Genomic DNA, 25,105 nt, shown 5'->3' with positions numbered 1-25,105 from the left:
TTGTTGGTGGTAAAAATAAATTCATAATACAGCAATGCATACTCAGCTTTTTAAAACATAAGTACCGGTAATTGAATTGCTGTTTGTGAACTTGAGTCATATATATTATTTGTGTACCAGGTGGTTCAGGATGAAGAGGTTAACTGCAGAGAGCACTAATGCTTATTGACAATCGGTGGCTCTAATGGGCTATAAACTGTAAATTGTAGGAATGTGCCAATGAAAACTGCAAGACGATGTAAATGATGCAAGTTTAAAATCATTCACAATGCTCCATGGTGCAAAATGCATTCTTATTCAGGGTATATATTTTTGCGTAAGAAACACTGAATATACTGAACCTTTTTGTTAATGAAAAGGCCACTTAATGACAAATTGGGTTTGTGTGTTTCTGTCCTTTATCCCTCAGATCTACCACAGGTTATAGATCCTGCAAGGACATGAGACTTTGTTAAGCTAAATTTAATTGAATGATTTGGATGTCAGTGTGATTGGCCATGCTTTAAATGATGAGCTGACTCCTGTTACTGGGATGCAAAACCGTCTGCCCAGTTATTAACTCAACTGAATTCTGCAGTTAAGTAACTCTGTAGCTGCAGGCAACAGATCAGTCTGAGAACTGCTGTGCTATGCCTTTCTAGAAACAGACTTTCCTCTCCCTTTTTCTTCTATACTTCAGTGTTCAAAGAAGATGCAGGGGTGCAAATTCCTGACCTAGGGTACTCCCAAGCCAAAGACTATTTAACATTGCTGTTTTCATTTTATCCATATTTCCAAGGTTTCAAGGGGCTATATGATAAAATCTCTTTTTGGTAGAGGTAAAATCTATTGATTTGCAAACATGTTAACTTTTAAAATGGAGAATATTTGTCTAATTCCGAGGCTTTGACATATTTGGGTGGAGAGGAGCAATACTGTCAGCCACTGTGTCTTTTTTGGTTGTGCCACTGGAGGGCGCCAAATTTAGAAATAAGAAAATATATATATTATAATATCATTAAAAAAAATAATGGCAATTGAGCTAAGCCTTGCCCTACTTATAAGTGTGGCTATGCCTTCCTACAAACTCTTTGTATATGGGGTACATCGCTCACTACAGATGCACACTACACTGCTTCAGCATACGGAAAGGTTCTACAGGCCTGCCATGCATAGTTACGGTTGTTAAGCTATGGTTGGACGATTACTGCCCAAGGGAAGGATTTAGAGCACGGTCAACTGCTGACTTTAAGAATTCTTTTTTTTTTTTTTAATAGAATTTGATGAAAAACATGTATTACTTCCTGATGAATGACAAGAGTTTCATGGTATCATGGTTCATGTTCTTAATGGTTAGGATGAAATAGTCACCCAAAATGTGATTGTTCCTGGTACAGCTCAGTTTGCTTATATATACTGCAGCTATGGCAAAAGCAGGACATACTGTCAAAGGTCTGTGTTTGTGCCTATTAGACATCATGATGACTGCAGCAGGAAGCATAGTGGAAATTGTGTTTCTATTATTAATCTGGAAATGGTACATTATGTCAGCGGTTGGGTCAGGCCTTTTGTATTATTGTGTGTGAGCCAGGGTGGTTAGACTGAGAGGTTTTCTCTGTCCCGTCTCTTAGATAATATAGGCTATTTAAAAGGAGACTATGTGGCATTTGAAAAGGAGGGTTCTTCATGATCATTTGAATGAATGTAAATGTTATCTATATGTTGTGAAGTTTGGAAATGGACTGCTTTGATTCATTGTCAACCACATGGATACATTTAATGTGAGTTTTAATGTATCTCTGATGGATTTGTTCCCATTTATATGTGGTTTTTCATGTTAAAAATATGTCTGATCTGCTAACTTTATAAGGGTAGCTTCTTATGAAGATTTGGCCATGGGTGCCAAGTCCTAGACAAATTGAGAAATGATGCACTAATGTGGTAATTATCCATCTTCTGTGAACTCCTACAGAGAAAGAAATCTATCATAGATTTCATGGACTCTGAGCATGTGAACTACTGTAGAAATACATGCATTTTCATTTCATTTATCTTTGAAACACAAAGACCTACCCTTTTTACTATCGAAATACTGTGTGTGTGTGTGTGCACTGTGCCTATATTAATCAATACCATTGTATATTAAACCATGTTGCATGGACTTAACATTAATTTGAATTCTTAATTGAAGGCTACCTCTTGCTAATGTAGCACTATCATAGTTGAAGATGGAGTTGGTTAATGAGGTGTTCAGTGCTCACATTGGACATTGTTGCCAAAACACCAGCCGCACTTAATGTGTAAATGTGACATTTAGAATGCTTGAATATAAAGCTCAGTGAAGTTCATTGTTGAGTGGAGATGACCTCTCCGGTTTTGTCTCATCTGGTTGTTTTAGTTATATTGTAATGCAGTGACTCCTCTATTGGTTTGGGCAAAGCTTATTTCTTTCATGTTGAAGGCCCAAAAATACTTTCAATGTTGTAATATATTCAAAATGAAAATGAGTTCTGCACAGGTCTAAAACTGAAACCTAATCTTGGCCTGTGTTTTCAAGGCCCAACCCGAATGAACCTGACTGGTGTTGACACATTTTAGATCAGACCTATACTTTATTTAATCTGGTATTGACTATTAGCTTACCAGGTAATGTAACACATTGACTATGCTTTGTTCCATGCTTTCCATCTTCTCAAGGGGCATTGCATCTCTATTGGAAACATGTGACATGCATGAGTGCGGACAATAAATTGCCACAATCAAAGAGAGAAACAGAGATATTTCTTGAGAAATTTACACCAGACCTGACCCAAGTCCAAAGCTTAACACAACAACTCTTATACTGGTAGTTCATCATATTAAACCCATGAATTGAAGTTACGAAAAAATAATGTGAAGTCTCTAATTTGTGTATGGTGTCATTATACTGACATATTATAAATACATGATGAGTTGTCCTTAAAGTCTTCCAATAAACACCAGACATAACTTTTCTTGTTTATGAAGCTTTACAACTAAAAAACTGCAATGAAAACACAAAATATAAACAGATATCAGAGAGAAACTAATACACATTACAAGAACACCCCATGCAAAGCCATAACTGCTAGAGACAAAAAAGTCTGAGTCACATGGCAAAAAAAGCTAACCACTAGCTTACAGCAATTTTGTCTAACAATTAACTCAATTTGATACCCAGTTAGCTGCAGAACATAAATACATTGCTGTATTTAGGTTCTGCAGCTAACTGCTATAAATTCAGTTATGTTCAAGGCATCTAAAATAAAATTTAATTAAATAAAACACTCATGGCAAATAGTGTCCAAGACGACAACACGAAAGGATAAATTACTGCTACAGATGGACCTGGAGGGGACAGTGTAGAACACAAAATCAAACATGAAACACAGTTTTAGAAACGCTCAGGGTAGAACAGTGAATAAACAATTTTAAAAGTGCATGCATGATATTAAAATTTTGGTCTCACTGGCCTGCTTGATTATGTCAATGTTGTCTAACTTAATTACTTAAGTCAATTATATATTCATGCTCACATTACACCGCACTACACCAAAAACAACAAGGTGTAATTACTTCATAACTTGCCACAAAGGGTTGTGGTGATAGTACCCTTTCACAGTGGCAGCCCCCTACATGTTAAATTTATGCACATGCATATTTCCAGTGTGATGATGAATAAAGATGAGTGAGCAAAGAAACATGGTTCATAAATGTATGAATTCAGATGCTAACCACCACTAAGACTAAGAAATTACTGTCAAGACATCATAATTTAGAAGCAGGACTGTTTGCTTCTTGCAGGCATGACTTAATCATTGTCAAACATATTTTGTTCTGTAGAAAAGTACAGAAATTGACTTGAGGGAAGGGTCCTTTGTAGATACACTGTATTTCAAATGTCATCCTCCTTGGACTGCCTTAGCTAAAGGGCAGTCTGTGACATTCTTAAACACTCTGGATCTTCAGGCCAAAGGGAAAGAACCAGTCTTAATTGGCTGGAGCAAGGTACACATCTGAGTCAGGTAGACAGCCTCACATTTAAATGTCACCAATGGTTACATGGTGGTATGTGTCAGTTGATGTAGAGCAACATGTGTAGTTACCCAGCAAAGAATCACAGCAGTGTACCAACTGGGTGACCTTTCATTGAAATTGTTGTTCCCTTGTTGGTTGTGTGATAGACTCACAAGTCAGTCTCTAAAGGCTTTGCTCAACTAGAGACTGAGGGCAATCTCTTGGCTTTTATTGTTAAAACTGGGTGGAAACAATTAGAGTTTAAAAAAAAACCTGCATTGCAGAACCAATCCAAAGTTTCATATTTGGGCGATGACATGCAGTTCATAACGGAGGAGAATGGGGGGAGAGCTGCATTTCCGGTAAGGCGTATCCTTGAGAAAATGTAAGTGGCATAAGTTTGTTAGTGGCTGCACTTGCAACTACCTTGCATTTAGAAACCCCCAGATGATTGGTAGGCGGGGAGATGTCCATTTGTCTGGTATTGCAAGACTAGTTGTGTGATGACAGGCTGACTGGATTCACAGTAACAGTAACATCATAATGGACCATATCAATCACTAGTCATTTTAATAAATGCCTTATTTATAATATTGTATTAGTCACCGAAAGTTGCCCTTTGGAGTAGTCTTGCCTAATCCTCCACAGACGAATCAAATTCTGTGTTGTGGAATCAACGTTATTCTGTCATTTTGTGGTGCCTTTGCAGCTAAAGCTAAAGTTACTGTAACTTAGTCAATTGCATTTTACAACAGCTTTACATTTATTTACACTTATTCCATTTATGTTGTTGAATCAAGAATGTCCTCCATTCAGCACTGCTAGCTAGTTTTCTCTATTTAGTTTTAGCAAACAGAACAGTAGCCTACTTTACTTACTGGACAATATGGCATGCAATAAGTCAGACAGACATTTAATAATTATCCATTCCCACAATCTACATAACATTAAACAACTGTTTTAGTTGCCTATTCAAAACCATGCCGTAGCTATACAGAAGTTGAAATGCACAAGTAAGCTGACCACTGTGGCACATCTTCAGGGAGATGTTGAGATTCAACCAATTTACTAAAAATGGCTGATGGCTCCAGAATGTGGTGATGATAGCCAGATGGATTAGCAATAATAGCAACTCTTGCACAGTACAGGTAGTAATTTGAAGAAATTTTAATATCAAAAGTGTGTGATGGAACTCTAAGGACACCATGTTTCCTTATAAAAGTGAACCACATAAGATTGTCAGCTCTTTCCAGTCATATAAATATTTCATCCACATCTATGATAAGTTTCCTTCAATACTTAAAAGATAACCTTGTCTTGTGGGTCTGTTGCATTATGAGTGATCCTCCCTTTGAAGTTGTTGAACATGAGCAGAAAAATATTCTTTTAGCAAACATTATGTCGTCATTATGTTAACTGCCCGAATAAGAGAAACTAAACAGCAAATATTTCTAATAATACTTATTGAGTCAGCTGTGATTGTGCAACGTTCTATGAGAGTAAAGGCCATAATGTCAGTGACAGACAGGAAAACAATGACGATTATAACATTAAATGATTTCACATCCATGCCTTATCTTGTAATGTTAGCACATCAATTACTACAAAACATAAACCCTGTACAACTGGCATTATTTGTCTGATTATGTGTTTACAACACACGTCAGGACAAGGCATTTAACCATACAATTGTGAACGGAGAACAGCAGCTTTCTGTAAGCACCACTCCAATCCTGCAGTGTTCAATCTCATCACGATGAGAAATATGGGCAAGAGGCTCAACCTGTAGTGCAAGGAGTTCAGACAGGTTATCCACACTGCGTTCTGATGAAGGGAATAATTGAGTGGTTATGAATTTTCTTGGCTCTCTTTTACTTGAGTCTGCAGTCGCTGCCTGTACAGCATCAAGTCAGTACACTGTGTTTTAAAATAATCTGTCAGGCTCTTTAAATATATAAATAACTGAAATTTCGATTGTTCACGCTTTCAGTTAAAAATAGGGTATTTTAACTTGATGTATTGCAGCATTAAAACTAAAGTCCATTAATTTATAGGGTTTAATGTGAATGTAGAATTGGCAGGATTTGATATCCTGCTGGAATGACCATTTTAACCACCTTTACCTTGTAAGACACTGGGGTTGACACCAGTCAAATGTTCTGGCACATTGAGTGAAATTCAAATGAAATCCTGATAAGTTTTTCCTCCATGAGTGAATGAATAGTGAGGGATTATTATACAGAGTCAGGTGAAGATTTAGGCATAGGTCAGAGTTTGTGTGACATGTGTGACGCCATGGGAGCCTTTAGAGACATAGCTCATTAAGCCTGGGATCATAGGAGGCCTAGCACAGTCATCAGTCACAGTGATCCCAGCTCTGCAGGTATTGATCTCTCACATCCTTGGTGAGATATAATCCTTGGGAGGTACTGGGGAAAACAAGCTTCTGCGTGAGTCTGCAGTATATTGAAGCTTATTAGAGAATGTTTTCTCATATTATTAAGACATATATAGCAAGGCAGATCACTAATGTTCTGTCTATACATTTGTTTGCAAACAAGACTAAAGCTGTATTCAGACCAAATCAGGCAGTGCGGTGAAAAAAACACCAGTCTTCCCATTCATTTGAAGGGGGTAGTGCATTCAGGCTGTGGGGGTTTTGGCCACAGCAGCGTCGTACTGGCCTGCGGCAAGAAAGTTGATCCAGAGTCAACTTTTGGAGAAACGCAACCTGACGTCACTGCAACTGAAGGCTGCGGTGGCCAGTCACAGTCAGCGAACAGACAGATCAGAGCTGGATAACCCTGCCATAAGGGAGTAAGAAGACATTACTAGGAGGAGGGGAGGACATTTCTCTTTGTTTGATAATGTTAAAAGTGAAGTTATGCTTTGTTGTCGGCTTCCGGACTCATTTTTAAAAAAGATGAGAGAGAGAGAGCTGAGAGCACCAGCAAGCGAGAGAGAGCAGCTGTAGTCGAGCAAGCTAGAGAGTGAATGAAGAGAGGGAGCAGTGGTAGCAAGAAAGCCGGTGAATCAGATCAATAGAACGTTATTTTCTGATTGTTTCACAGCACAGTTCTAAAGCCTACACACCTCTGCTCAACCCTCTGGCAGTAGACCGCACCGCCTGATTTGGTCTGAATACGGCCTAAGGGGCTACAGCCATGCTAGCGGCTCTGTAGGCATGCTAAGATGTTAACAATGATAATGCTAGCATGGTGATGTACAGCAGGTATGATGTTTACCACATTAAACATGTTTGTTTAAACATAAAGATACATAACATAAAGAACTACAAAGTCAACTTCATAGTAGCACTAGAGGAAAAGTCTGAGGATCACACATACTTAAGAATCATCTGAGGACCTTGACTCTAGACAATACACAGACCTTCTTATAAATATCAAGGCAATCCATCTGATAGTGGTCGAGATATTTCAGTCTGAACCATAAATGTTAACCTCATAGTAGCATTAGAGGAAAAGTCAGGGGTTCACCAAAATCAGTAACATTCATCTTCTGAATACCCTGAATGTCTGTACAAATTTTTATAGCCATCCATCTATTAGTTGTTGAGATATTTCAGTTTTGACCAAAGTTCTGGACTGACATTGCCATCCCTGGAGCCATGGGTAAAATCCTTGTGCTAATCTTGTTTTCATCTTCCTTCTTATGTAAGGTTAAGGCCAAGTACTTTTTCAGCTTCCCCCCTTTTTAAATGCTCTAAAAAAAATAAAAAGCAATATTGCTGTGTGACTAGTGAGTCACATAACAGGAAGTTTGAAAAGTAGACTGTACAATCATACCATGGCAGCGTTTTATCCTCCTCTCCTGCCACTGGAGCCATTAGACCTGTGTTATACCCTTCCGTCACCATGGCTAATATGTACCAAAGAGTCAAGATATCCAGTATGCGGTATATGAAAGCCTTTATTGCTCTGTGGCAACAGACTTACAAGCCTGTAATTCTAGCTTCAGTGTGTAGAATCACAGCAGTCCCAACCAAGTTTCCACAGATATAAAATGACACATATCCAGAGGATTTGACTTAGCTCACGATGAAGTCTCTTGATTTAAAAGCTTAATTTAATTTTCCTCTTTGCAATAAAGTCTCAAGTTTACCTTCAGTGTGAGGCTCCTCCTCAGCTGACCAGGCTGCCCTTGCCTGATATGAGTGCTGCTTGTCAACTTGTCATTTCACAGTATAGTGTCAAAAAAAAGCCCAAGCTCTGATGTGAAGGCTATGGAATGCAGAAATGCTAGGGCTGTATTTGGGTTTTTTTTGGCGTGGACTCCATAGAGATTAAACATGGAAACTGATGCTCTAAATATGCCTAGCATAGTAGGCAGGTATCAAAGGTTATGTCATGTAATTTGGACTGTACCAAATACCCTGTACCCCTCATAATATCTGGAACCAGAACACCTGCCTCCGTAGTCTTGGTGGGTGGGTGGGTTAAGTGTCACTTCTGTACTATACTGTATAAATAAAATTATTATTAATTGTATTATTTTATCTAATGAATATAATCATTTGTTGCAACTCTGCTGTAGTTTTCATTTGTAGTTTTCACACCACACAAAACACAATGGAAGGCATTGATCAAACACACCTAAAACCACAGTATTTTATATAAATTTGATGTTACTGCAACATGAGCATGGCAAAAACCATAGTCAACAATACAACTGGTTTCCACAGGTGTGTTTGTGTTCATGTTTTCTCTGTAAATCTGTAACTGTTAACTGTAGACCTAAGCTTAGTGTGTGGTACTGTCCGTGGTACTGAAAATGTTCATGCATTTCAGAGTTTCACAGCTTACAAAGCAGTGATTTATAAGACATGATACCAGTGCTACAGGGTCAGGTTGCAGTCAACCATCATACTGATACAACCAGCAAATTGCTGCTTTCAGACAAGCCACTCCATCATTCAAACCAGACTACATCATCTGTCCCTAAACCTGGAGCGCTATGAATATTCCCACTGCTCTGGTTTCCGTTTGCACACAGTCCTTGGCAGCCTTACAGAAATATCTTCAGTTGTCTGACTGTGGCAAGATGTCCAGTTTTGCTGCTTGCTCAAACAAAGACTGTAATATGATTGGATTTTTTTTCTTTTTTCAAACCTAACAAATTCAAAGAGAGTACACAGTTGATATAAAATTCTGAAATCTGAAGTCTCTGAATGAATTCTCTCAAGTATTTTGTATTTGAATATGTTCCATTCCAAAGCGATGTTTTTAGTTCTGCATTATATAACTACCCTGATGCAACAAAGCACATCTTTCTGAGATGATGGTGAAAAGAAAGCAGTATCTTCCTGTTGGCAGAGCCTCTTAAGAGTTCTTGTTCTCAAAAGATTGTTGTATTCTTGACATTTGAGTACTCCATCTTTCCTTGATGTAGGAGCGGGCAGAGGTGGAGTAAAGATGTGAATTCTTGTCTTTGTTCCCAAGAGAATGGGACATGCCCTTGATCCTATAGCTGTGTATGGCCTTTGATGCGACCCTGAGCTAATGAACAACGCAGGTTAATAGTTAGGAGTAGGGTGGCTTGGGAGGTCTTTGTCCGTCTGATTCACCAGTCTCACTCTCTCTTTGTTAAATTTTCTTTTGTGATTTACTATTAATGTCTTCATGTCTACTTCACGTCTTACACATTTACATTCATTTCCTATCCCTCTGGGCCTCAGGTGAGCTTTTCTCTATAAATGCAAAGTCCTCATTGTCCTCTGATGTGCCCTCACATTGAATGACCCTGCAGCGGTCTTACTCGATTCAGCAATCAACCCTATAACAGTATTTCCGCCTCTGACTACCTTCTAGAGATGAAGTCAGTAATTCTGGCAGGGAATAAAGCTTGTATAATCCCTCTTCAGTGGGAATTTGCTTTGTAAACTTGGTGGTGAAGACAGGAGCTCTCTGTACAATAACTCGGCACAAAATTGGCCAGGACAATGAGTCCTGATAGACTGGCTTCATGGAAATATGTTGAGTTGCCACTCTGGATTCCTGCCTTACATATTCTGCTGCTGAACTTTTCTTGCAGGGATATTGTGTCTCATTTGAGTTACGCTGATATACTGAAACATGGATATTTTTCCTTTAAAGAAACCTAAACCTGTGCTCTTCAAAAACTTTATCCTATGCTTGGCTGGTAACTTCTTTCTTTGGCTAACCACATTGCACGTGAAGGTCTAGACTATTTACCCACAATAACTACTGTATGTTCTTTTTTCTCATAGATTTGTGCTATTCAGAACAGTGGTCATTTTCACACCTTATTTTGAGTTAATTTTAATCTTAGTCTTTGACAAAAATGTGTTTGTTTTATTAGTTTTAGTCACATCAAATCATTTGATTATTAGTTAATATTATTATTTATTTTTTGTCTATCAACAAAAACAAAATATTTGATTCAAATTTTTGTTAGTGAAATCATAGTCTAATATCTGTCAAAATATTTTATTATTTTTACGCCTTCTAAGCCTACTCAGGCTTTTAAGAGGACAATTTAGATAGTTGACAGCCTACCAACAGCCTATGAAGATGAACAATAGCCAACTAAAAGTACCATTATTGTGATAATGTAACTTGACCTTAACTTACCTTTTTATGAATGTCAATATGATGGCCTGCCTGTTATCATGGTTTTTCCCAGCTATTTTATTTTCAGAGGAACTGTGGATGAATTTAGTCCATAAATCTGGTACTTTTTCCTTCAAAGAATTGGTTATTTTGGCTAACATTATTGGCAGAGAACTAACGGCTCTGAAAGCAAGATGCTGCTTATTAGTGCAGCAGCTCAGCTGCTAAATGAACTTCTGAGGAAGGGTTATTTTTGGGCAACGGAGATGTTGTTTTACTAATTATGAGGAGTGTGGTTCAACACATACATGCAGGTCGTAAATAAGGCTTTGCATTAAATCAGTTTCTATATATATTGTATATTCTTTTTTTTGGCGTTATTTATTTTTTTCTTTATTTACATGAACTTTAATACATTTCTTCATAGTTCTCAATTTTTAAGGTCATTATTTATTTTGTTTTAGTGTTGATTTTGTTGTATAAAACAAGGTTTTGAAATGTTTTCACCCTAGTGACCATTGATCAAACTGTGAGTCATAAGAGCAAAATTAAAATCTAATTGCTGTACAATGTGTAATTTTGAGGCATTAGCTAGCTCCCTGCCTATACTTTTTTGGGGGTTGCTCAGTTTGGGGATAATGTGGCTTAAATTCTCTCTGACCCCTAAAATGTATGTGCATGTATGTAGAGCATTTTTTTCTGCTTGGTTATTATTCAGGTAAAATTTTGAACCAGTACTCATGTACGACTTTTCAATCCATCATATACGGCTTTTTGATCCATCACATACAGCGATGGATTGAAAAGCCTTTTTTAAAATACTATCTCACTTTTGGCATGTGTGGCAATAAATTAAAAACATCAGTGGACTGTGCAGCTCCAACCTGTCAACACAGTAAGATGTTACAGCAAGAGCTTATTCAAAGCCCTGTATAATGGCCACTAATTTTCTTTAAGTTGGCCTGTGTTTAGCTGAAACTCATTGCTCTGGGCAACAGCAGTTCACTGCTCCTACAGTAAAAGCTACTCAAATGCTGGATTTCATTTAAAATGAATGACTGTCGGCCACTTTTCAGTCACTGAATCTTTCAGTGTGAGTAACACCTCAGGCTTGCCTGGGTCCAGACCTTTGAATCTGCCCACTCCACCGAGTTGACTGATTCTGGTCTGGCAACATGACATGTAACGGCAGCATCTCAGTTGTAAAAGCAATTGATCCAGTGAGCGCCATGGGGGAACTAATGATTAGCCAATGAGCGCCACGGGCAGGACTAATGCCGTTGTCAAGCATTGTCATGTGTTGTCAAGCTGTGTGCCAGAACAAAGGAAGAATAAAACAAGGCAGTGCTGATCAAATATGAATCAAGATTCTGTTACTGCATTGCCTATTTCTCGTCTCAAATGTTTTCAGAAACATATTTTAGTGTACTGTTTAGCTGTAATATGAGAAAGTTTGTGACCCGGCCACCATGTTGAAAACAGACGAGCCAAATCCAAACACCGCCCAACTTGCAGTACGTCACCCATCAGTCACCACCAGCTGTGTTTAGTGTTGATCGAATTGAATCCCCCTCCCTCACGGAAATCGATTAAAGTGGAGGCAATGTCAGATTAAAGATGGAAATGGAGTGTAACAAGTCGACATTTCTGTTGATTTGAGTCATAAACTGAAATATCTACAGTATGTCCAGAGTTAAGAATCAAAACCTTGATAGCTTTGCTGCACAAGAAATACGATGATTAATACATCAATGTGTTAGTTCCATTATATTTTGTAAAACAAGGCCAATGTATTATTTTATGTGTGCATCATAGGCAAATGACCAAACAATGATCACATTTATATGTTGCATAAAATAATAGGTCCTAACATATTATGGTTGCAGACATTGATTTATATGCTTGCTTCTCTGTCCTACTACATCTTCCTCCAAACAGATAAATCATCACAGTAGACCATATGGTAGCTACAAAGATTGCTTTCTGTACCGCAATAGTGTGGCAACGGAAGCATTTAGTCAAAAATAAAATCCTATGCCCTGGAATCATACTTGTACTAAACTCTACTTGCGGCCTGCAGTGATGAGACCAATAGCCTGACTCTAAACCATCTTTGAGGGGTTGCTGCGCTGTGCTTTGAAAAGTTTCATAGTGTGCTCTTTGCTTGGCCTTTGATTACAGCCAGGAAATGGATGCTGTGGGAAGTTTGCCACGCTGTTTGTGGGGAATTGTTAATGCTTCCATTTTTTGCAAAGGCTGTAAGACCCTTCCTGACATAGTGAACTGTAGATTGGTTTTTAAAGGGTAGTGATCAGAAGCAGAAATGACTCCACTGGCTGTATACTGTACAATACCTGTCTGGTTTGTCAGTAGTAAATAAGACCTGTTGTGATTCCTACACAGACCTTGGTGTTTTGCTCCTATATTTACTGTATGTGTCCTGTGCTTAGAAATAAGCTTTTGCTACTGTGGCCTGAAAATACGTGTCAAAGAAATAGACCAAAACCACTTAGTTTCCCTTGACATACTTCTGAGCAAAAATGCCTGTATACTGAAATAGATATTTTTCTTAACAGTTTCAGCTATCATGCTTTACTCCTAAGGCTGAAAGTAAGAAAATGTAAGCTATGATGATACTGCAGCTATCGTGCATGTTTTTATATTTTTCAAAAGAGAATAAAACCATTTTTTGGACTGTCACTGTTTAGAAACACACTGTCACCTTCTGTGGAGAACTACTTACAAGAGCACATCAGAGGCCCTGTTTACACCTGGTATTAACATGTGTCTCGTGTGACCCGATCACAAGTGGACAGCTTTAAGTACGTCTGTTTTCACCCGGCATCAACATGCGTCTCCGCATGCGTCCTGAGCGACAACTTGTGATCCGGTCTCACTTCCTCGCTCTATATGCAAATAAACACAGACATCATTTCCGTTTTCAAAGACCAAATTCGTTCGTTATTAACCGGACCAGGGGTCCGCTCCATCCAGTTAAACAGCTTTGGGCAGAGGGTCCTGTGCCTAGTCAGCCGGAAAATAGAGGACGTCAGTTTAGTAGGTGGTCCTTCAATATGGCCAAGGATGCATTGTGTTTACACTGCTAAATTAATGTGGCCACATGCGGCCCAGACCACCTCCGAATGTGGTCTGAGTGATTGGATCTCAGTCCGTCCTCAATGCGTCTTGGGTGCATTCACACCTGTACTTAAAGCTGTCCACTTATGATCGGATCACCCGAGACGGATGTTAATACCAAGTGTAAACAGGGCCATAGTCCTGTAAAGCCTACAAACAAATGATCCAAGACATTTTTCCCCCTCTTTTCACTACTCAGCCTAGCTTTGTTTATGTACCTTTAACAATTTAAGACATCTTATGTTTTACAACATTCAGCTTTGCTTATTTGTCCAGTTGGTGTAGATGTAGATCTGCTAATATGGCTTTAATTTGTGTGAAATGTCTTACATAAGCTCATTTTCACAAATGTCTGAGCATGATTATATGGGCTTTCAATACATACTTTTATTTTGGCCAGTTTGTTGTCTGAAGGCCAACCTATACCCTTCCTCCATTTGTCTATATCCAGTCCTCTTTAGATTTTTTTCAAACTGACTGAAAATAGACTTCCTTTTTAAATGCCATAAAGAAAATGCCCAATAAATCGTCACTGTTAGCACTCATGGCAGGTAGAGAAAGGGAAAATGCCATGAGAGGAGGAAACATTTTAGTAAGAAAAAAGCTATTTGTGTTGAGGTGAAATCTTAAATTGTATGTTGCAGATAATATGGAGCAAACAAAAGTCCTTTTGCTGTCTCATTTGTGTTCTACCATGTAATTTGTTGGTGCCCATGGGGCCATTGGGATTAAAATTTGTTTCAGAAATGCAACTGGAGGACAGCCAACATTGACCCAACATGTTTAGAGTTTTTCCTTTTATGTTTCCAGAACAGCCTTGCCTTAGGCACTCTTACCTTCTACCTACACCAAGGCTCTCGAGGGCCATCCAAATAACCAACAACAAGGCTTTAATGAGTCTCGGTTGATGCCAGTAATGATCCTGGCTCTAGCCCCAGGAGAACGTCTCTCTGCGTTAATCCTGGTTTTCCCCCCAGATACATGTTGCTAATGAGTCAGCAGACAAGAGAATGCATATTTTCTGTGGCAATATTCAGTATTCACCTCAGATTCCCATTGATCTGATGGCTGTCAATTTGTTAACCTGTTCTAAATGGTCAGTAACCTTGGGGAACCATAAATTATGAGCTGTTGAAAGAATATGAGATTGGTGACAGATGGAACTGACAATTTTGCCTTCGGTATTTGGCAGGATTTTCTGACTGGACAGTTGTGTACTTTGTTGTGTTCGGCTCTGGATTGTTTCCTCATGGTAGAAATCTGATGGTGAGCTGATGATGAGTTTATTATCCTCCTTCAAATATTATTCCACCTGCTGGGAGTGGACAAAATAAATCACCCCCTTCATTAGCCCTGTATTAAATACTCAATTATTACATTAATTTACAAAGCAACTCACAAGTTACTTTCAGATAAATCAACACAGCCAATATTGGCTTATCACTGACAGACCAGTATTGATATATACACATATTGCTATCATTGGTGTGTGTGTATATATATATATATATATATAAGTTGTAACAAGAAACTGCAGGACTGAAGATCGCTTATAGATAAGTATCGATATATACAGTATGTCGGCAGATACTTAACAATAAATTGATAAAAAGAAGTTTGAGGTAGTTTAGAAGCGGTGACACCATTACATATGTTTGTCCACCAAAAAGCATGGATAACTTTGTTGTTCAATTGTAAAATGTCCAATCACAATTCTTAAAAAGACACATTTTGGTGATCATCATCAAAAAACTTTTGTTTTTATGTAAAAGAAAGGATATTGGCCAATAAATTGTTCATGCTATTTTCAAAACTCTCAGATATCAATATCGGCCTTTCAAAATCTGGTATCAGCTGTCCCATAGTCACAGTTCTTTAACAGTTACATTTAAGGGATCTTTATAAATAATGTTAATGTTATGATAAGTGCAAACTGTTGGCCCCAAGTTTAATCACCTTCCAAGCTTAGATTACAGTATGTAACCCAATTATTTACACAGAGAAAGAATTTTCCAGATATAATTGGATACGTAATTGGAAACTGCATTGCATCAAGGGAACTGGCTAATAAACATGGTTCTATACTTTGAGCAGAAATATGCAAAATGCAAGGACATTTTTGGCATTCATAGTATACTGTATATGTATGAAATGTTAATATATAAACTAAAAAACAAAACTGAAAGTAGAGAGAGAAGTTGACTAATATTTTGGTGGGCAGTATACTGTGGTGACCCATACAGTAGGTCCCATGACCCGGTCCTGTCCAAAATGTAAAACCATAGCTCAGGAAAGCTCTTTTTTTAAAAATAGGTGGATGACATCCTAGGCGAGGAGAGCGACAACGAGAGTGAGGGTCGAGGGAAGGAGAAACCAGGTAATGAGGAGGTGGAGGAAGAAGAGGAGCAGCAGCAGAAGAAGCAGCAGCAACAGCAGGAGCAGCAGCAGCAGCAGCAAGGATCTAAACAGATAACAGGAGTGGGGCTCGGTCCTCAGGCGCTGAGCGTGGAGGAGACGATCCAGACAACATCCAGTGAGGCCAGTCTGCCGGATAGTGTGCCAAGGTGAGACACAGAACATAATGGCAAAATCCATCTCTCTGTCTAGTAAAGTCCTTTACTTTAGCCTTTTTTTTTTTAATACTCCCACTTCACTGAACCTTTTTGTGCCTCAACTGCTACTACTTCAACAGTAAATGGAGGTGAAAGGTTCAATGAAAATATATCTATAATAGATCTCTCCCTCTCTCTCTCTCTCTCTCTCTCTCTCTCTCTCTCTCTCTCCGTTTCTCTCTTTTCCTATTGCTGGCCCAAATATTTACTATTACATGTTTCCTTTATCAGTCATCACTGTTGGCTCGTTCCTCTCTCACTGTTATATCCTGCATAAACACTTCTGGGTGAGAATGATTCTTAACTTAAATTGCATTTGGCAAAGATATAAATCCATTGACAATCCTTGCAAATGTACTGTGTATTTTCAGGTCTTACTTTCCCAATAACTATTATCATCATACACCACTTATCAGCATGTCTGTGCCGAAGCCAGACAGTCTGGTTCGTTGCCATGGAGATAAATCCAAACAGACAGCAGGCAGTCGAAGAGTTCTGAACATATGAGAGTCTCTTATTGCTGAAGGATAGGCCTGAGTTGAGCTGAGCTGTCGCACTGCCAGCTTTCAGTCTTTCCTGACAGATTATTTAGTTATCTTTGGCACATCCTTAATATGTCATATTTGTCTGTGCAGTCATTATCTGCGAATGAATAAAAGTTTATTTAAAAGTTCAGCACTGAATCTCACAACACCAACATGGTAAAAAAGCAATAGAATAGACCCAGATCCAGACATAAAGTAAAATACAGTATTGCAGCATGTAATTGTATTGTATTTTTTACAGTTGGTACTTTGGTGTATCATTGCAACTTTGTATGATACTGTGTGATCTCAAAGTTCTATATTTAAACCTTCATGATATTTAGCATCTTTCTCTGTATGTGGTTGGTGTTTTGGCTGTAGCCTTGTTTACAGCATCACTGCAGTATGTGATGGTTTCACACATGCAAAACTGAAATATTCAAGGCTTTATAAAGGACACGTTTTTATCAGCACTCTCTCTATCCGTATAGGAAAGTTGTGTTGCTGTTGTAAGAAGATAAGAACAGATTAAGTTAGTCACCTGCAAACGTTTCTTTTTCTTATTTATGTAAATATATACTGCAGATATAGAACTTAAATGGCATAGACTGCAGTATGCTGTAAAAGTCCAAATCTAAATAGAAATAGAATAGCAAAGCAAGTTAGCATAGTTCGACATGATCAGTCGGTCTGACATTGTATTCATGTCAGCCATTATCTCCCTAGGAGGAGGTTCAGTTTGACCTAACCAATCAGTCGACACAGAAGCAGTTAGCAGCTAGCAGTTGCTAGATGCAGTTAGTGATTGTCATGGCAATCAAAGAAAAAGACAGAAGATAAAGGCCAATTTAAGAATTGTTATTTCTCACCCACACTTGTCACATTTTTTTTGCCTCTGCCACAAGAAGATGAGGTCCCTACATCTACAAAGCTCTAATCGGCTTGTATTACAACAGCCATCAATGAGTATAAGCTATTCAAATCACTGAAAAATTGGGAGTGATTCAGAAGGCTGGCATTAGGCTAGTGATAAATAAGTAGATAGAGAATAGAAGCCATTGCAGTTTGTCTGGCCAAACAAAAAAAATCACAGCCTCCAGTCTGAGCTCCTCTGAGAGCAGCCCTAATGTTAGACCACTATACCTCTGCATTTACTCTCAGACAAGCTATCCATGGCTTGCCTGGGCCTCAGCAGGCAGCAACATGATGAGCCCCCACCTCCCTCTCCTCTTTTGGACATGTCCGTCTGTCCGTCCATCCATCACCCAGTCTGACACCTTTTGTTGCTGCTAACGAGTCTACCTTGAAATACACTGTCCACCGTGTTGCTTAGTTGCTGTTGAAAACCCCTGAAGTCCAACTCTAGTCAGTGCAGTGGTGCAGAGCACACGAAGAGACAGCCTGACACACACGGGGAAGAGTGTAGATATGATTCTGAAAGAAGTGTGGACTCAAATTGGCAGGCAGGTCTTTGGGTTCCTTCCACAGAAAGATACCAGTGACATAGTCAAATAATATCATATCTTACCTGGTCATGACCTCTCTCTCCCCCCTCCCCCCGATACCTATATTATTATCCACTATAATGCCCCGCTAGTTTCCATATGTTGTAAATAATTCTTACCTCAGGTGAATCTATAATGTCTTTCTCTTTCTTTCTGTTTGTTTTGAAAACAGCTTGGAGAAAGCTGCTTGTTCTGTTTTTATTTGTCTTAAAAATGGATTGCTAGCTAAGCAATTGAATGAATGCTCAAACATTAATAACATGCATTCATTTGCAGCACCTTAATTCTTACCTTGTCACTTCTGTCCTCTCTGCCCTGCCTTCCCTCTGATCTGCTCTAATTCTCCACATTTCTCTTTGACTTCTGCATAAATAAAATAAATGGCAAACTTTATGTTCTAATAACTTAATACATCTAACTCTAATATTGTACAAATACACTATATACTGTAAGGCTTAACAAAGGTTATAAGCCCTTACTAGAGTTTAAAAAAAAAAAAGATTACATCCAGCGGACTGTCTGCCCGACTGCATTAATGTAATTCTCATGTCTGACAGAGAAAAGAATTTGACTCTTGTTACCCAGGAGACCATCACTGGCAATTTAGGATTTACAGAAGTCATCACATACAGTAGCTGCTTCCTGATTTAGACACAACTGTGGGACCTTGACTCCTCGGCGAGATGGCTTAAGAGTTGCCATTCTGTCAGTCTCCATCCCGGCTTCACCACTTTTCTTATATTTGGCACAAAATAGACATCCATCTGTTGCTAAGATACAGTGGCGATGTGAATGTCTCTGTTTTGTTCTTACCATCATTCAGTGTCTGCTCCTGCCTTCCTTTCTTTCTTTTTTTCCTTCAAACATAAAAACAACATCTCTCCTATTTGTGTTCTTTTATGTATAAATTTGCACTCAGAGTAACTACAAGTAAATTATAATCATTTTTTTGGATATTTTAAATCCATCCTACTATTAATCAGTTCTGTGTTTCTTCAGGAACTATGTTGGCAACCACTGTTTGAGGCAGTTCAAAATGATTAGCTTCAACAAAAGTGATCCAGAGATGATTTATTGTTGGCATATAATGACAATGATTACAGTTACATTCATACACAGTTCGTGGATCCTGTTACCTCATTGCATGGTTCCGTTTAAGTCCCATAAATCTTTTCATTTGCATAATTACTGTAAATGCTCAGTTGTGTTTTTTTTTTTTAAATCCATGAATGCAGTGTAGACCCAGGAGAATCTGCAGCAGGCTGATTCCACTTCTGCTGGACTTATTATGCTTTTGTTCGTCTGTTAATCACCAGAAATGCAATTATGTTTGCAGTAACACAGCAGAGCCACATTTCTCAGTTGTTGCAATTTTTGATCTACTGCTACAACTACCAATTATTTTCATTAAATTATCTAAGTGATCCCTCATATAGATAGTAAGCAGCTCAGTAGTTATCATGTATAAATGACTGCCAGCTGGCAAACAATTATCAGAATTTTCCATTAAACTTTGAAGCACTTCAAAGCATTCGATGTTTCAAGCTTATCACCTTAAAATCTCTGAATCAGGACCTCCAGGATTCAGAGCTTTGAAGCAGCTCGTTCTGTTCAGCTGCTAAGATAACGTTAACATTAGCTTCGCAGCTAAAGTGCAGAGCTGTCAGTATCTTTACACGTTGTTAGACCAATGTTAACTATACACTATATTAATTATAGACTAGATTAATTATTAACAGAGTTTAATTGATTAAAAAATCGTACCTACCAATCTACATGTTTAGTTAGAGCAACTCTGATCCTCACATCAAAAGCTTGAATACACGTTTTCACTTTTTGAAAGCAAGGAGCTGCAAATTGTTTTTGCTGCATGTTGTTTCTCCTTGGACTGCTTGGAATCCTTTTTCTCCACCGTAGTTGATGTGAATGACTTGACATGATAGACCACCCAAAGGTCCTTGTGCATGACTGGCAAATAAAAACAACAAGTGCATTTGGAAGTGAAGAAGAACTATGATGCACGGCAGAGTCTTTCCTAATGTGTTTCCAGCATAAACCCTTCCATTACTGTCTCTTCTAATTAACCGCAGAGCAAAAAAAAGAGTTTATTGACCTTGTTCAATCAAAATCAGCCTTGAACCGGCTTAACCCTAACCGTCGTAACTTTCTGTCTGTTTGTGCTCCTGAATTGAATTGCTTTAATGCAAGTCAGATACGTCTCATCTCTCAAAAATAAGGAAAAAATTCCAGCAAGCTGGTATTTCAACCTACTTCTGGATTGGTGGTCATTAGCTGTTAATCTGGATTGATATGAATGATTTATTACAAGCAGTGGCACTTCGGGCTCTAAAAGATTTAAGATTTCACAAGAATATTGCAGGATGGATATTAAGTGTGGATGAATTTTTCCACCTCCCAGCAGCTCACAGAAACTCTTCCCATCCCGGTAGCAGCAGTGCCGTCACGGTTCCGGACCATTGCTGCAGTGCACATGTCAGGCTGAACTGTTTTGATTTCTGTGTCAGACTAAGTGCCTTACTTAAAAGTTGTTCACATTAGGGAGGGTGCAGGCGTAAAGGATTTTTTGATTATGTCTCACTGTGTCTCTCGCATGGTGTCACATACATCAGGCGTGGGTCAGGGGAGATCTTGTGCAAGGAACATATCAGCCTTCAGAGAAAAGTGATGGCTTAAATTAATCTTGAAACAAGTAATTTTTAAAGTAATATGATCAGTATGAATAACTGATATTCTTGAATGGTCCATCTAACCAGGCATACAGTATGTGGGCTTTTAATGAACACTGGATCACGTTTTTGTCTCTCAACTGGGGTTTAAAGATTTAGTTTGGCAACTGACATTAGTTTGGCAAAAGCAATGTACATTTTTCTCAATTTCGTCTTACCATAGTGTAAGACTTTGAAAATTTCTGATTTAGATGATATCTTATATCTTCAGCTTTAATGATCAGCCGTGACGTACCATTGGTTTGTGATTAGCAACTAGTCAACAGTAAACAATTCAATTTTTTAATTTAATGATAACAATAATGAAAAAGATGAGTGTCACAGTTATAATGTTATCACTAAATGTGAACTATAATAAATTGTTCTGGTTTTCTAGATACAAGTTGACTTCAAGCAAAATACTGATTAAAATATTTCTCCGTGCGACAGTGAATCCCTGTGAAACACTGAATGTACTTCTTATCACACTATTTTTCATGCTGTGATTGTATAATTTACTAAAAATGATGTAGTTATGTCTAATATAACCTAACCCCAACCCGTAGAAAAGCACTAATGGGCCCATTCGACCCCTCCCAGAGAATCCTGGTGTAAAAACTGTTCATGATATCTCATGAGAATCTTTGTTAAGCAGTTTAAAATGTCACTTAAGATTGTCATTCAGGGTAGGCCACTGAACTCTTGTTGTGATATAATTTATGGAGTGATTAAGTTATGTATTTATTCCATTAACCTTGACTCCAGTTCCTCCTTTTATGTTGGGTATTTTACATAGAAAGTAGTTTTAAATCATGAGGGATTGTATAGCACTATAATCTGTCTATTAGGAAGAGGTAATGAGACTGCATACTGCAGAATGATTATGGAGCTGAAGCCGAACAACAAACTGAGGCTTCCAGCGGAGGATTAGTGAGTGGAATTTTTGGTGCCAAGTGATGCATGACTAAGGGATTTACTCCTAACTTCTGCTACACTTTTACTACTGAGATTATCACAGTTGAATGTGCCTGCAGATGACACTTGGAGTGTACACTTTATAGACGACAGGTACAATAAACAATATGAAAAAGAACAAATTACTTTGATAGCCACAGCATCACCACTCTCATTTCATAAACAGGTCTATGTTCACCCCATAGAGATAAGAAGTTGTTCAGAATGAAGGTGCTTACCCGCTGAATATTGAACCATCCACAGGCACCTGGTTATGTTTTAAAATGGGAGAAAAAACTTGAAAAGATACATAATCGGTGGAGGGGTTTGGGGTCCTCCCTCAGAAAAAAAATGTAATTTAAAACAAATTTCCTGCATTTCTACACCACCTAACCTCTTGGATTAAGTCAGGAAACAGCCACCTGCACTAGTCTAGATTAGTTAGGGTGCTATGGAAATCAATTTTTGAATTTGTTTTTCACTGCATGAAAAAATGAACGTGTGACATGAGAGCATGTGAAAAGTGTCAATTGCTTGAGTCTCACGGTGTGAGAGAGTTGGCAGCCCTGTTTTAGGCTGAGAGATGCAGCTTTAGCCTCAGTTTTAAGTACAATATCATATATGTAGTCATGTAACCAAATAGTGAATATTTAAAAACCATTTATATTCAAGTATTCTCATTTTAAAATGAGTCAGCTGGAAACATTAAAAAGTTCTCAACCAATTTATGGAGCTAACGTTACCTTAATTACATTCACCATTATTATAAACAACATAGGATGGAACACTTGACAGGCGTTACCCAAGTAGCTAAGGAGTTTAGAAGAAATCTTTCAGAAATCCTTGGAAACAATTAGGTGCCACACTCTATTCTTTTGAATAAAGTTAAAGTGTCTGATTAACTAAATAGGCAGAGAGTTAAATGACAGATAAAATAAACTTGGATTTCTTGGATTGCCTTGGGACCGTATTATTTTTGAGTCAGCTGCAAGGTTGTAAAGCCTTCATCAGTTATTGTTTCTATCTTTCAACATTTGCTTTATTCATCCAATAATTTCTCCTTTGAACCTATGACATCAAACATTTTCTGTCATGACTTTTGCAGCAGTTAGGCCCATTTACTGCTCAGTTTTCCCCATTTTTAATTTCCTGTCTCTCTAGATGATACACATTCATTCAAATGCTCCATCACTCCTCTTTCCTGCACCGTGTATCTCTGGAGTGTATCTATTTCCGAGTGAAAATGAAAGTGTGAAACTTGTCAGCTTGAGTGAGCATGTTATTATAACATCACCAGAGTGGAGGTGATGAAGGAGGCAAATGGGTTATAAAGTTTTCCATTCAGGTTGTCAGATAGCATGGTTTGAAATTCATAATGTGTTTCATCTTCTTTGACCCTTTTTGTTGAATGCCTTTTGAATCCGAGGTTCCTGCGGTGGCTCGATTGGATTGTGTGTCTTTGTTGTGACTGTATGCCTATATATGGCTCTTATAGTGCAGTCAAGCTCCGCTGTGCTGTCTCTACCATCACTGTGCTCACTGATGAACCACTGAGCCCCCAAGAGAGGATGATAGAAAAAACAAACATCCAGTGAAGAATCCAGCACCTATATATTATGCACCAAGAATGTCACTGCGACTGTCTAAAGCATTTTTTACGGTATGTCAGAATGCAGTGTAACCGAGGCTAAATGTGGCTTTATTGTAGCTACTATAGAACACTGACAGATATTTTGTAGACAAGTTTAGAAATGTGTGCAGTGTCGCTTTGGCCATGAGTCTTCCTGTTCCAATTCAGCCAGGGATCTTTGATTGGATTAGATGACTTAATTAATCCTCTACTCTCTCTATAATAAAGGCTTAAAATGCCCCCCAAAAAAACTTCAATAGTTTATAGAAATATAAATGACAAAATAATTGTAAAAAGGTTTAACATGCACACAGCATCTGCATAATTGTGTAAATGTTTTTCATCAGTATGTCCAACAGGTAGTTAGTGTAGTTGATTTGTGATACACGACTCATGGGAAATAAGGTGATTTAAAGGGTAGGTTCACAATTTTTCAAGTCTCTCTTAAAACTATAGTCAGGTGCCCATATGAACATTGAAACAGGTTTTGCTCGCTGTAATCATTCCTCCTCTTGATGCTGACCATTAGAAACTCCCTTCCTAATGTGCTTCCCATGTAAGTGATGTGGGACAAAATCCATAGTCATCATCCCATGGAAAAATACATTTCAAATCTGATTTATATTTTGATCTGAAGTTAATATGAGCCTTCAACAGTCAAAATCAACAGTGTTCAGCGCAGTTCATTTTCTCAAATTTTGTAAAGAGAACAGCACTAGCCCTGTTTACTGATACAATAGGTCATACACTGTAAATTTGAATACTGGTTCCACTAGTAGAAAGTAACTTAAATGTAGCACACAGGTTGTTAACGGAGGAGAATGCTCTTTCAGTAACAAAAGTCTGAGCGCAACTTTTTTAGAAAATCCTAAAAAGCCAGTGATTAAATTTTGCCCTCTCATTAATCAAGGGACATATGTGAAGCGGAGCATGAAGTCATGTCTTCTTTTTTTAACTGCACCCACTGTGCGATATCAAAGAGGTGCTACAGTCTGAGAGGCGATTAAACATGAATGAAACACAGAGCAGCAATACGCCCGGCCCACCAAGAAGCTCACGGTAATTATTTCCCTGCCTCCCTGTCCTCTCACTTTTGGTCAACCATGATCCATGTTTCCTGTCAGTAGCCGAACAGTAGTAAAAACCTTTTTGAATTGATTTTTGACTTATATGACTGATGAAAGCTGATGATGCTCTACTGTTCTTACATTTTAAAGATTAATGATCCAGATTGCCCCTTAGGATCCTCTTGCTTTTTACCATCTAATTCTTGTAAATTTTTATGTCTTTAGGTAAGCCGGTAGTTCCGGTGAGACCAAGGTTATGGGTAGCCAGATCTTAAGATGAGGGTTTTATCACGGATTATTTTATCCTCAGATCATTAACAACGGATTCACAGACCTGTAGGCTGT

General features: G+C 38.3%; 1 protein-coding gene across 1 annotated transcript in view; it reads left to right on the top strand.

Moving 5' to 3' along the window:
• ctdp1 (CTD (carboxy-terminal domain, RNA polymerase II, polypeptide A) phosphatase, subunit 1) overlaps positions 1–25,105 on the top strand; it is a 70,568-nt gene that overhangs the window by 20,910 nt on the left and 24,553 nt on the right. The window contains exon 12 of the mRNA XM_042435560.1: positions 16,056–16,306. Within this exon, the coding sequence (XP_042291494.1) occupies positions 16,056–16,306 (251 nt within the window). The remainder of the gene's footprint in view (positions 1–16,055; positions 16,307–25,105) is intronic.

Source organism: Thunnus maccoyii, chromosome 15, assembly GCF_910596095.1.
Source record: "Thunnus maccoyii chromosome 15, fThuMac1.1, whole genome shotgun sequence".
NCBI lineage: Eukaryota > Metazoa > Chordata > Actinopteri > Scombriformes > Scombridae > Thunnus > Thunnus maccoyii.
This window is presented reverse-complemented; position numbering and strand designations above follow the sequence as displayed.